The following is a 12,477-nucleotide window of genomic DNA, read 5'->3' on the forward strand; positions in this document are numbered from 1 at the left end:
CGACAAGTCCTGACTTTACAAATCCCTCAGCCTGCCACCCTGCAGCCCTGCCCTTATCTCAACCTCCTGGCAGGCACAGATGGCAAGCCCATTCGTGTGCAAACCGCAGATTGAACTCTGATTGTCCTGATGACTGCCTTTGTCTTACAGTAATGCCCCCTCTCTCACCATAAGAAAGGGCCAGTAAGTAAGCTAATTTACATGTATTAATTAAGGCTCATAATGAGCTCAGCATGATGGGGCATTTGAATGCATTCCTCTGGTATTGTGCAAACTCTGCGGAGCTCCATAGGTTTGCAGTTTCACCCATTCAGATGGGCTACATATAGATGTGGGGCCACGCGAACAGATAAAGGATTTAAAACACACACAAAACCAGGTTAGTACACACATGCAAGTCTCACCTCCCCCACTGCACACACACACACACACACACACACACACGCAAGTGCTAATGAGAAATAAATAGGCAGTTAGTTATAGTTAGACTTAAAACAATAAAAATGTAAATGACCACAACAGCAAGAAGTAGAAACAATACATTTATATAATTACAAAAATTGTAAAACTGTACAATTACAATAAGTGAAGTATAAAAAAAAACACTGAAGTGAATAATTTTTCATTGAAAATAAAAATTTCACCCACAAGGTGCACGTAAGCTATAATGCACAATCATGTAAGAACAATTACATTTCATTCGATCATATAAATATTTACGAACTAAGCACTATAAACTAAGTTTACAAAAGTATGTAAAAACAGACTTGCTCTGGAATGGTTTTAATCATCTTTGCTCATTGTTGATGTGTAAATGCTTACATGGTTGTTGCCATCTCATACCACAGCGCAGCTAAGCCAGGGAACCATGAAAAAACAGCCACAACCTCAGCGCATTAACATCAAAGTGTATTTGTATAAGAGCTTGTTTTCTTTTCTCGTCCTCAGGCTTCAAACACTGAGCTGCAGCGGCTGTTCTTATTACCTCTTTGGCTTAAAAAATCCTACAACGGGGACCCGGCCTCACAAGGAAAGCCAACACACATGGCAAATAAAGACAAGGTAGGAAAAAAAACATGTTGAGGGTGCAAGGCTCTCCCCTCCTTAATTGTACCTGAAGGGAAATCCCTTTAAATAGTAGTTGGCAGCGGCAGCGAGCTGGCAGGCAGATCAAACAGTCACTGAGCAGAAGCCCTATAAATACATCACATTCACTTGCCTCACTTCAAACGCCTCCTCCTCAGCCCAGCCTCTGCGCTCCTCCTGCGGAGCTGAGCTGAGTTCAACGTGTCCGCGAGGAGGATGCGGTTCTCATCTTGAGCGCGACATTTTGCTTTGCTTCACATCACCAACTGCGTGTCATCTCTCATCCCTTCTCCGTAATGACTCCGGATCGACGGAAGCAGGATTGGTCTGTTTGTTGTTTGTGTCACACCGTGGAAGTTTCAGGAGCTTTGGTTTTCTTCACATACACCTCTGATGTCCCATCAGGCACCAGACTACTGAAGCTGCTCCTGAAGGAGGCCAGGAAGCGACCTGCAAAGCACGATGGGGGAAAAAAAAAAAAAAAAAGAGGAAGAGAGCCATGTTAAACACATCGGCAACATCAATGAAGTAACATGCTTTGACTTGATATCGTTAATAACTGTATACAGTTCAACATTCAAAAGCTCCATGAAAAGATTAAAGAAGCAGCGTTTGTTTACCCAGCAGTCTTAGTCATGTGCCAGGCTTGATTTACTGAGTAATTATAGAACATTTTCAGTATTTGTGCATGAGGCTTTAATTTATGTAATGAGTTTTATTCAGACTTAAATGAGCTGTTAAAACATAGATGACAAAAAAAGAAACATTCCAGACAGAGGAAAATAAAGGAGTTCATGGTTGTCTTTACTAACCCGTCCATGTCCTCTGTCCCGTCAGAGTGAAGCTGTTGCACTGAGAATGTGAGTTACAGATGTACGCTGCCTCTCTGGCACTGTGGACCGACAGCACGCAGCCCTGCTGGCTGTAGGACGGCCAGCAGCGGTACTCCACGTTCCCAGAGGTCCCCATGCCTCGCATCACGGTGTAATCTAACCACAGAAGAGGAGATGCCACTTCAATACATGAGGCTACTGAAAGATTTGGAAGCACTCTCTGAGGATAAGATGAAAGTTTAATGATCCCTGAGGGGGAAACTGACACCATCAAGCATCGAATAAAAGAGAATAAGGATAAGAACATGAAGAACAACCAGGAAAACAGGTTCACGGTTAAAATACAGAGTCTTTGTCATGTAAATACAGAGTGCTAACTGGCTCGAAGGGATTCCTAATGCGATTATGATTAACAGGTTTAAAAGGTGTGAGATACATTAACTTATATTGTTGTTGATTATAATGTCTAGTCTGCTGGCAGTCGTAGAAACAGAAGAATGTTTAACAAAGAAAGCTTGTGTTTTATCACGATTAAAAAAATACTAAGTACTCATTGACATGTGTCTATCCTGTAAACGATTACATACATTGTGTATAGAAAAACATCTCACAGCCCTGAAATGTACCTACAAATATTTTCTTACAAAATATTTTTTGTATCTAAGCATGTACATGTTCACAAGAAACTACATAAAGTTAACCTGAAGATGAACCTTTTAAATTTTTTCCCCCATTATTTATGACAAATAGTGCTCCAACTAACTATTATATTGATTATTGATTAATCTGCCAATTATTTTCTTAATTGTTTTGTCAATAAAATGTAAGAAAATAGGGAAAAATTACTTTTTATGACATTTTTTACTTCCCAGAGGCCAAGATGACATCTTCAAATTGCTTGTTTTGTCCGACCAACAGTCCAAAACCCAAAGATATTTCATTTTACTTTAACAAGTGCGAAAGAAAAGCAGCAACTCCTTTCAAGTGAGAAGCTGAAACCACCTCATTTGGTATTTTAGCTGATTATTTTCTGTCGACAGTACTAATCAATAAGTGACTTTTTCAGCAGTGACAAATACACTACTGTCTTGGTTAAACATTTAAATTCCAACCCAGAACCGTCTAAGTCTATTATGTCTAAAAGAATCTCCATTTGACACCATTGAGCCTCTCTCTCTCAAACTATTACCCAGCACTGAAACATCACTTCATTCAACTCTCTCCTGCCCAACATTTGCGTTACATTCATCATTATAACTTTTTCAGTCAGACGTCTTGTGGATCTGGCCTTAAATCATCTGCTACACATTAGCAGGAGCCATGAGAAAGAGGCATGCACACATGTGTTCTCTCTCTCCCTCTCTCTCATACACACACACACACACACACACACACACACACACACACACACAAGAACAGGACAAAAGCCTTGTCTGTGAGTCCGTACGGAGGAGGCACACTGTTACAAACTGTTAACCTTCCTAAATGGCAGGAGCCGGTGTGTGTGGGGGTATTGTTAAGAGGAAAAAGACACAAGGATCTGCCTTCTGGGCCTAAGAAAAAGGAACAAGGAGAAGGAGTGTTTCGAGGATCCTTCTCATGGGAGAAAAAAAAATGAGGCCTGTTGAGGAACTAGGCCTCAGCTGTTGAGGAGACAGAGATATATGAATATAAGGGCTTTGTGTTTAAGATGAAGGACGGGAAAACAGCCTTCCTTTTATATTATTATATAGAATATCATACAGTAGTTACGACAGCGCTCAGGACCTAAATGAATCCACTCTTTGTTTTTCAGCGCACAACTAAAGTAATACTTGCAGCAACAGCCGCTTTAAGAAACTGCATCTTTACCAGATTCTGGCCATCAAATCACAGATGATCTCAGCAGTGGAAAAGTTACGTCCACATTACCAATGAATCTCCATCTGTCAGCAATTTCAAATTAAGACTTGGGAACTGATGATGTCTTACACACACACACACACACACACACACACACACACACACACACACACACACACACTTTTATCAAGCTAGTTATGTCTTTGGCTGCGATTCTACTTTTTTTCTCTTCTGAGTGAAGTAAAGTTAATGAATCCATGTGTTTTTAAATACACAATTGCACAAATCTGTTTTTTTAAATGATTTAAAGAAACAGATTTGGTAATACGTTTCTTTGCTTTCTTGGTGAGAGTTAGATAAAAACTCTCCCGTATGTACATTAATATGGAGCTAACGCCAGCTGCAGGTTAGCTTCGCTTAACATGAAGACGGGAAACGTGTAAACAGCTAGCCTTTATCTGTCTAACGGTAAAAAAAGAAGAAGATAAAATCGACATACCAGCACCTCTAAAGCTCACTAACTAACACATTATATCCTGTTTGTTTACTCTGTACAAAAACCAAAAAAAACCACAACAATGACATTTTATTGCCACACTACTTCTTGCCAGGGACCAGTAACTTCCTTCTCAAATAGCGTTAGCTCGGGACACAGCATGGCAGCTTTTTGCCCCAGTCTGCATGCGAGGGTTAAGCTAACTGGCTGCTAGCTATAGCTGTATATTTACTGGACATATACTCCTGACTCTCAACAAGAAAAAAAATACGCATTTTTACTAAAACCATGCTTTAACTGTAACTAAAAATAAACTAAACCAAATAGGAGGTTGGTTTAATTTATTTACTTTAACATGAGGTTATGTGTTGGACTATATCTTTCGCTGGTAGCAGTAACTTCCAGAGACTTTAACCAAAATCCCTTTAACAAAAAACACATAACGTGCCAATAACAAGCATTTTTAAACTTTAAGATAGAGCTAGGCTATCTGTTTCTCCCTGTTTACAGTCTGTATGCTAGGGTTAAGCTAACCAGCTGCTAGCTGCAGCTGTATATTTACTGGACAGATAGCCTTACTGTGAGAGAGTAGTATTAATCTTCTCATCTAACTCTCGGAAGAAACGTGAATACATGTATTTGCCTTTATGTCAAACTATAAAATAAACTAGGTTAAACTTCATTAAATTAACATTACCAGGCTCTTCCTCCACCCAAAAACAACTTCTGTTTAATCAAAACCTACAATATGGCGAAATAATTTGAACACACACACATTTTTTTTTTTTAGCTCTTATCACACACACACTTAGCAGCAGCAGGGTTGACTCATGCCACCTCCTTGTTAAGCTGAAACATTCCCTCCTGGTGTCAGCCTCAGCGCCCAGGCCTCTTTACCCTGAATCTGTGATTAAATTCACAAAGCGCTGCTATATAAACAGTCCAGCATCTGGGGGACGGAAAATCTCACCACAGGAACGCAGCCAGTCATTCTGTTATTAATATTTCATAGAGCTGAGAGGAACGGTGGGAGGGGAAGGGGGCTGCAGAGGAGTGAGTGGAGGCGAGTTGAAGAGAAGAAAAGTGAAGGACTTTCAGGGTTTATACTGAAGTGGGACGGAAAGTTTGCAAAAGAATAACTGGCTATACTCAAAAGGCGAAAATATGTGAACTGTAGTTATTTTTTTTTAAGAATTCAAAAGTTGGACAAAATGTTCAGAGAAATCTCTATATGACGACCCTGAAAGGGAAAAGGACTAAACAGAACATTCTTTACGTAAAGAAAAACTGAAAGTAATCCCAGCACTGTTTTTTTAAATGAACTCCGACTGTGCTTTCTGAGCCAGAGACATGCAGGATTAATCCCACTTTGTTGGTCTTGTCCTCTCATTCCAGCTGCCTAATAAACCTGTCAAAACAGCCTGAGCGGGAGAAACACCCCCCTTAATTTTTTTTTTCAAAGATACAAAATGAAAACAGAGGTGCAGACTGAGTTTTCTCAAAAAATGGGGGGGGGGGGGATCAAAAAAAGGCAAGAAAAAATAAAGAAAAGGGTCGTACAAGAGGGCCCACTGTACTTTATAAAAAGCAGCCTTCATTCCACAAGCTCTTACCTCTGATTATTGATGGAGGCAGGTTGTCCAGGTGCAGGCCAGACTTGTAGAGGAGGAGGATGTGTTCAAAGGCCTCCAGCGTTTGATTGATGTCAGCTTTCAGCTCCCCTGGACACACACAATGTATTAAATCTCCTAAAAGATCTAACTGACTACAGACATAAAGTCATAAAGCCATACACATCCAATGTTTGTTTCTTTTCCCCTCACTGAGCTCTCCTCTCTAATCCCAGTTGTGTGATCTTAACAAAGAACAAATTGTATACATTACAGTGTTACATGTCATGAAGCATCTTGTCGAGCTCATTAAAAGAAGCACTTAGAGTCAGGCGTGTCATTACACGACTGCCATGATGGAATGATTCGCTTTCTGATCTTCAATAGTTAACGTCGCGTCATGTCAAGACGTCTCTCTCGTTCTCACCTGTTGAGTTCATGATGTGGTCTACCAGGTGTGTGAGCCCGGGTGGGGCCTGGTGAGGCAGCAGGTAGGTGAAAAAATACCTGGGGCAAGGCAAAGACAACTCATTCAGAAACACAGACAAGCCCCATCACATAGTTCCCACAGAACATGACTTGTCTCACGCTGGTGTTAAAACAAACAGTCCATAAAGCTGTCAAAAATCTGAAGGCTTTTTAAACTGAAAAGACTCCTTCTTTCCACTGAGTGTACCAATTTATTCATCACACCATCAAGCTTTATGGCTTTACTATCAACAACATTTTAGGTGTCAGTTGGACTTATATTTAAGCAGTCATCCATGTAGCTACTCCATCCATCCATCCATCACACGTCTATCACGCAGTAAAACTGTCGCTTTTCTTACCTATAAGCGTTGTAAATGTTTCTCTTCTCACTCAGGCCCTCACACACTCCCCGAGCAGAGCAAGGCAGAGTGAAATTTCTGTGTGGAAACTGGAGGGTGCAGTCTGCGTCAGTCTGACAAGAGGTCTCCTCGGCACTCGCGTCATCAAGGTCTGTGAGCTTAAGTTCGCCGGACACGGTGACAAACTGCCGGGGCTGAAAATCCAGCAGAGCCACGGAGCCCAGAGGAGACTGGGACAGGAAGTGGAGGAGCCTGACCAGGTCCAGACACACCTGGGGAGGAGATCAGACATGCCAAAACCTGATCAGCTGAAGATCAGCAAATGTAGTTAAAGAGAAAGATATTGTCCTTGTAACTCCAGAAACCTTGTACATAATTGAAACAATTAGTTACTGTAGTCAACAGAAAATCTGTGACAATTATAATAAATAATTTGGATTTGTTAATTGTTTTGCTGTTTTATACAATTTCAAATTTAATATTTTAGGGTTTTCTAATGTTGGTCAGACAAAAACTGCAACTTATGGATGTCACTTTGGGCTCTGGCTGACATTTATAATGGATTTAACGTTTGCACATAAACTGCTCAGTGCTCAGTTTACAGTCGAAGACGACAAAAGGAAACTAGCAAAAACTGGAAAGCAGTGAACAGTTTCGCATTTTTGGTTCAAAATAACACAAATTGTTATCTAATTATCAATAATTGTTAGTAATTTTCTGTTGATTGAGAACTCTAGATAAATGACTAATTGATCCACTGATAAAAAAGAAGTGATTAATGAAAATAAAAGTAAGTTGCAGCCTTACTTGTAGCTCCAAAAATGAGTTTACAACAACAACAACATTCCAACTTTTTTCATCAAATAAAACCCTTTGAAAAACAAAATTGGATTAACCAAAAAAATCTTGGTGGTCAAACTAAAAACAGACTTGTTTTGATCCTGAAAAAGTGTCACACTGGACAATGTAATTAAGTTTCATTATACAGCTAAAAACGGTAAAATATAAAAACCTTACGTCTCGCAAAAACAGTGTTATTCACTTTTAAGACGTTTCACCAACCACATTTGCAAGCCATTTCCTGAGACTGTTTTTATAGTACTATTTAAATCCTATAATAAAAACAGAAAGAGAAAATAAGTAGGCTACTAACGGCAAAATAAAGGCATTAGCAACGCACTGACAGAGCATGAAATGATCCTGTCACACTACAAACATAGCTGCAGTGTTAGGTAATGCACCGAGTCTCCTGGACGTCACTTGGTGGGATCGAAGAGCAGTAATAACAGGCCTGGGTGAAACCAAACACCCCTGGATTACTGTAGCCTTCGCAGATGCAACGTAGCTGAAAGGGGCCGAGCAGCTCGAGGGGGGTATTATGAACGGCTATTTGGGTGATGCAGCAAAATGAGGCCCATGGTTGAGATGATACTTGCAGGCTGTGATGTTACTTTTGCTAATCCAAATCAAAGCATGCATGCTGTGACATATTTTTTTCTCTTCCACCCATCCTTTCTTTCTCTTTCAAACACATCCATGCGCGAAGACACACACACACACACACACACACACACACACACACACACACACACACACACACACACACACACACACACACACACACGGATCCCTGGAGTGTAAATTCAGCCTCTGTTGACTCCCACTGTGAGCATACCTGTGATGGGGGTTGACTTTAAGCTCTCTCTGGGCGTGTGGGTGTGTGTGGGTGTGTGTGTGTGTGTGTGTGTGTTTGTGAGGGATGAGATGACATTCCAAGCCTGCAGTGGATTAACTCCAGGACCCATCTCCATTCCAGCCTAGGCCTGATCAAATACACCGAGGGACAGATGTCGGACCTCCAGGAGTTTCAAATGTCTGCCTCCCTCATCTTTCAACCTTCATCTCTCCTGCCAGGAGGAGCAGGAAGGCTCGCAAACAAATTACAAGACCTTCAGCCTGGCAGTGTGCAGTGTAGCGTAAAGAGTTAAATGACATGAGCATGCGTATCGACAGCTGGAAGTGGGAAATAATGTGCTTTACCCTGAATCTGTCCTCCCAGGGACTCTGGAGCAGCTGGATCATCTGGAGAGGATTCCCCTGCTCCAGAATGACTGTGACTCTCCCCCCCTCTACTCCTCTTCCTCCCGCATCTCCTGCACAGTGACCTTTGAGCTGTGGAGGGGAGAATAACTGTGGTTAGTCAACAGTAAATTAGAGCAAATGGTGTTTTAACTCTACAGAAACAAGTGAAAGGCTAAAAGTGTCTGAACATAGGGGGAAATTAAGAGGACATGATGTTCTGCCAACCATGCTCTATGCAGCTCAGACTTGTGACTTTGACAAGGGAATGTGCTGTGTACACTTGTGAAATTAATCATTCGAGCTGTTGGACACACACTTCCGTCACACGACTGCTGTAAGAAAGTCGTCCGTTTGGTTCAAAACTAGTTCTAAATTGGGCCATAATGGTTTGAGTGAATAAGCGCTGGGGGTTTCAGATGCAACCAGGGATAGTAGAGAGGACAGAGGCACATTGTCTGCTCCTGCCAAACTGGACCCAAAAGGTCAGAAGAGGGTCAGTGAATTTAATTTAATTACATGGGAAGGTCCTGCACAGCCAGTGAGGCCTTTCATCCAGCTCAGTGTGTGCCAGACAAAGGAAAATCTGAGCAGTGGTACTTGTATTATGGAAAATCTTAATATTAATATTCCAGCAGTAGTTCCACTCTTCAAAAGTGAGCTTCTAATGGCCTATATTATTTAACATCGCAATAAAATATATTGTATGTAATGGATGATAAAGACATTTGTACCTGAATCTTAATTCTTTCTGTATAAAAACTTTAGAAAAAGTCTGTAGATGTATGCACACAAGGCAGGCAGAGGGAGCACTTTACCTTAATGACGTTTGGATGCTGCAGCCTCTGCAACAGGACTATTTCCTTCTTCAGTTTATAAGAAACGAGTTCACGGCAGCCTTGAGGATCTTTAAAATCCTCCACACACTTCCCCATGTCTATGCCCTGCTCGTTGACGAGTTTTAACGCCACGGGCTGACCTCCGGCGAGATTCACTTTGACAACCAGTTTGGTGTATCCAGACCCGAGGATCTCCACCGCCTGCATGTCCACCAGAGAATCACAGCCCATTTCATCCATATGCGCTTTCCTGGAGCCATGCGTGATCTCATTCCACAGACCGTAATCCAAAGTCGAGTCTAGCGCTTGATCATTTTGGGAAGAATGTCGGCTCTCCCCGGACAGTCCGTTTTCATCAGCATCATCATCATGTGGTAAAAGTAGCGGAATGATTTCTTTGCGCCTCTCGTTCAGCTGGTGGATCAACGCCCCGCGGAGCGACGCAGACTCCCCCTCATCATCAGCAAGAGTTGCGTTGGAAAAGTGAGATATTCTAGCTCCGAACTGCTGCACGCTGCTAATCAAGAGTGACACCAAGATAGAAAGAACCACGAAAGCCAGGAGGGCAGCCGCGCGTAAAGAGTTGCCCATCCCGGGCATTTTCCTCTCCTGGCACGGCTACTGCTGTTTGAAAAAGACGCACGGCCTCAGGCTCGGACCTGACGACCGCTCGCTCCAAGTGAAAGGGCTCCCGACTTTTCTGCCGGAGATGTGATCAGCTCCTTGTTTCCACCTCCCCGGGAACTCCCTCTAGAGGTGTGTCCTGTCCGCTCGTAACTTTACACCCGTTGAACAACTTCGCAGGAGAGCTCGACCTCATGTTGTCACTCAATCCGCGTGTCAAAGCGCTCTCCGCAGCTGATTTTACAACCGCAATCAGACGGCTGTGGTCACAGAAATTCATTCAGTGGGCGAATAATAAATTACATTCCAATTAACACAGACACACAAAGAAGGAAAAATAATCTAAATCTTTACATTTGAACTTTGATTATAAAGTTTGATTATAAAAATAACCTTAAAGTAATTTTAATTATTATGCTCATTAATGTATTTCAAAATATCTGCTAAAGATTGTGTTAAAATGTTGTTCAACATAAATATAATGACAGTTTGCATGCTCCTGTGCGTTTTACAGTATTATAGAGAGACAGATGGACTGCTGTCACCTGCACAATCTGACCAACAGGTGGCAGCAAAACACCCTTTTCTCTTCACTCATGGACAATCCTTTCCAGAAAATTATTTATTACTGTTCAGAAACATTGCACAGAAACACATTACTCTGCTCTTTGTTTCCACACAATCTTTTATGGCGTATTGCCCTGATGTAGCTTTATTTATCCAACTGTGTTTGTTTCACAGCTCGTGAGGCAGCAACTGAAGCTGTAATGAAGTGTTTCCCTTCGCATCACTACTCACTACACAGAGATCTGCCACAGGAAATTACTATGGCTGTCACCTCTGTACCAGCCAGAAGCCAAACCCCCTCTCCTCAGCCTCTCATTATATGTGTGTCTGGTATCCAGTACGTGCCTGTCGGCTTTGGGTACGTGTGTATTTGGGTGTTGTGTGTTTGTGTGCGTGCGTGTGTGTGCGTGTGTGTGTGTGTGTGTGTGTGTGTGTAGCAGGCTGAGCAGTGTAAGTTAATCAGTGTCTGAAGTCAGCAAGGCATTAGCCATGTCAGCTGCAGCACAGGCTGTTCAGAAAGCTCCATGCCAACCGCCAACATAGCAGGCCTTTGTTGAGTCTGACGACAATATTGCACATAAACACTTGAGCATGAAGATTGTAAAGAAAGTCTAAGCTCAAAGGTCCACTTACTAGCTGTCGGAGCTTTCAACTGCATCCTTTGAGCATAAAGGATAAAGCATGTAACAGCTCTGGATCAGTCGGGTGAGACGCTTAATCAACCCATTTTACTGTGTATGAATCAGTTTTGAACATCATGACTCACTGAAGCACCAGTAGATATAAACTAGGCTTCATTATTGAGATGAAAGGAAAGATATCCCCCCCCCCACTGTCTCTGCTTCTCATTTAAAGCCATGAAAGACTTTTATCTCTCCCACAAAACTTTCTTACACCCTCCTTTTCCCCGATCTTTGCCTTTCTTCCAATAAATCATTTCTTTTTTTTTTTTTTTTTTCAAGGTGGCCCCTCAGACACAAAGGCCCTGCACCATGATTCATATTTATAACCGGAGCCAGACCAGCGGCCGCCTCATTAGCAGCAAGTCACACAGGTCTGCTGTGTCACAGTTTCGCCTTTCTTTAGAGCCGGTCTCTTAATAAGTGGCCCAAAGTCCTATTCTGTTTTCTTTTCTGCCTTTTTTCTTCTTCTCACTTCTTTGCTTCATTATATGAAAGCTAGAACAACTTTCCCAAACCCACCCAAAACCCAATTTAATCCAGATATTTCTTGGGAAACAGTAAAGCTAACGATCAATATCAAACTGATGAAATACTTTAAAAACTATATATTTAGAATAAAAAATGAACCCCCATTTGATCTTTCTTTTTGCACAATCCTATCTTAACCAGCACAAAGCTTGAAAATCCTTTCTCTGAGTCTCTTTGTCTCTTTAGAGGAAAGTAACAAAGTACATTCACTAAAGAGGATTTTGAGATACTACTTAAAGATTTCCTTTGTAATTGTGCTCCACAACATTTCAGACGGAAACATTGTGCATACTTCACTATGTTTTGACTGTATTGGCTTATTGGCAGGCAAGAATTTTGCATGGAAAACACAAGATAATAGTAATGTGATGAATTACTGGACCATGCAGTACTACTTCCTAATAAGGCACCCTTTATAAAGGGTTTATAAGTTGTAACTGCTTGTTTTATGAGTGATTAA

General features: G+C 41.6%; 1 protein-coding gene across 1 annotated transcript; it reads right to left on the reverse strand.

Annotated features, from left to right (window-relative positions):
• Positions 1-529: 529 nt before the first annotated feature.
• Positions 530-10,341, reverse strand: pkdccb (protein kinase domain containing, cytoplasmic b). The gene is made up of 7 exons (XM_051394392.1): positions 9,595-10,341; positions 8,738-8,869; positions 6,698-6,969; positions 6,295-6,374; positions 5,871-5,978; positions 1,899-2,075; positions 530-1,536 (listed from the first exon to the last, which is right to left on the reverse strand). The coding sequence occupies exons 1-7, from the start codon at positions 10,213-10,215 to the stop codon at positions 1,430-1,432; spliced, it is 1,497 nt and encodes a 498-aa protein (XP_051250352.1). The 5' UTR covers positions 10,216-10,341; the 3' UTR covers positions 530-1,429.
• Between the last annotated feature and the right edge of the window lie 2,136 nt (positions 10,342-12,477).

This window comes from Dicentrarchus labrax, unplaced genomic scaffold, assembly GCF_905237075.1.
Source record: "Dicentrarchus labrax unplaced genomic scaffold, dlabrax2021, whole genome shotgun sequence".
Lineage (NCBI taxonomy): Eukaryota > Metazoa > Chordata > Actinopteri > Moronidae > Dicentrarchus > Dicentrarchus labrax.

Bases quoted from the DNA above. Each gene is read 5' to 3' on its own strand.
- pkdccb (XM_051394392.1), bottom strand. From the start codon at position 10,215: ATGCCCGGGATGGGCAACTCTTTACGCGCGGCTGCCCTCCTGGCTTTC. The intron at 2,076-5,870 runs GTAAGAGCTTGT...TTCTGTGGTTAG, and splicing joins GCCTCCATCAATAATCAGAG to ATTACACCGTGATGCGAGGC. The intron at 1,537-1,898 runs GTTAGTAAAGAC...CGTGCTTTGCAG, and splicing joins GGGACAGAGGACATGGACGG to GTCGCTTCCTGGCCTCCTTC.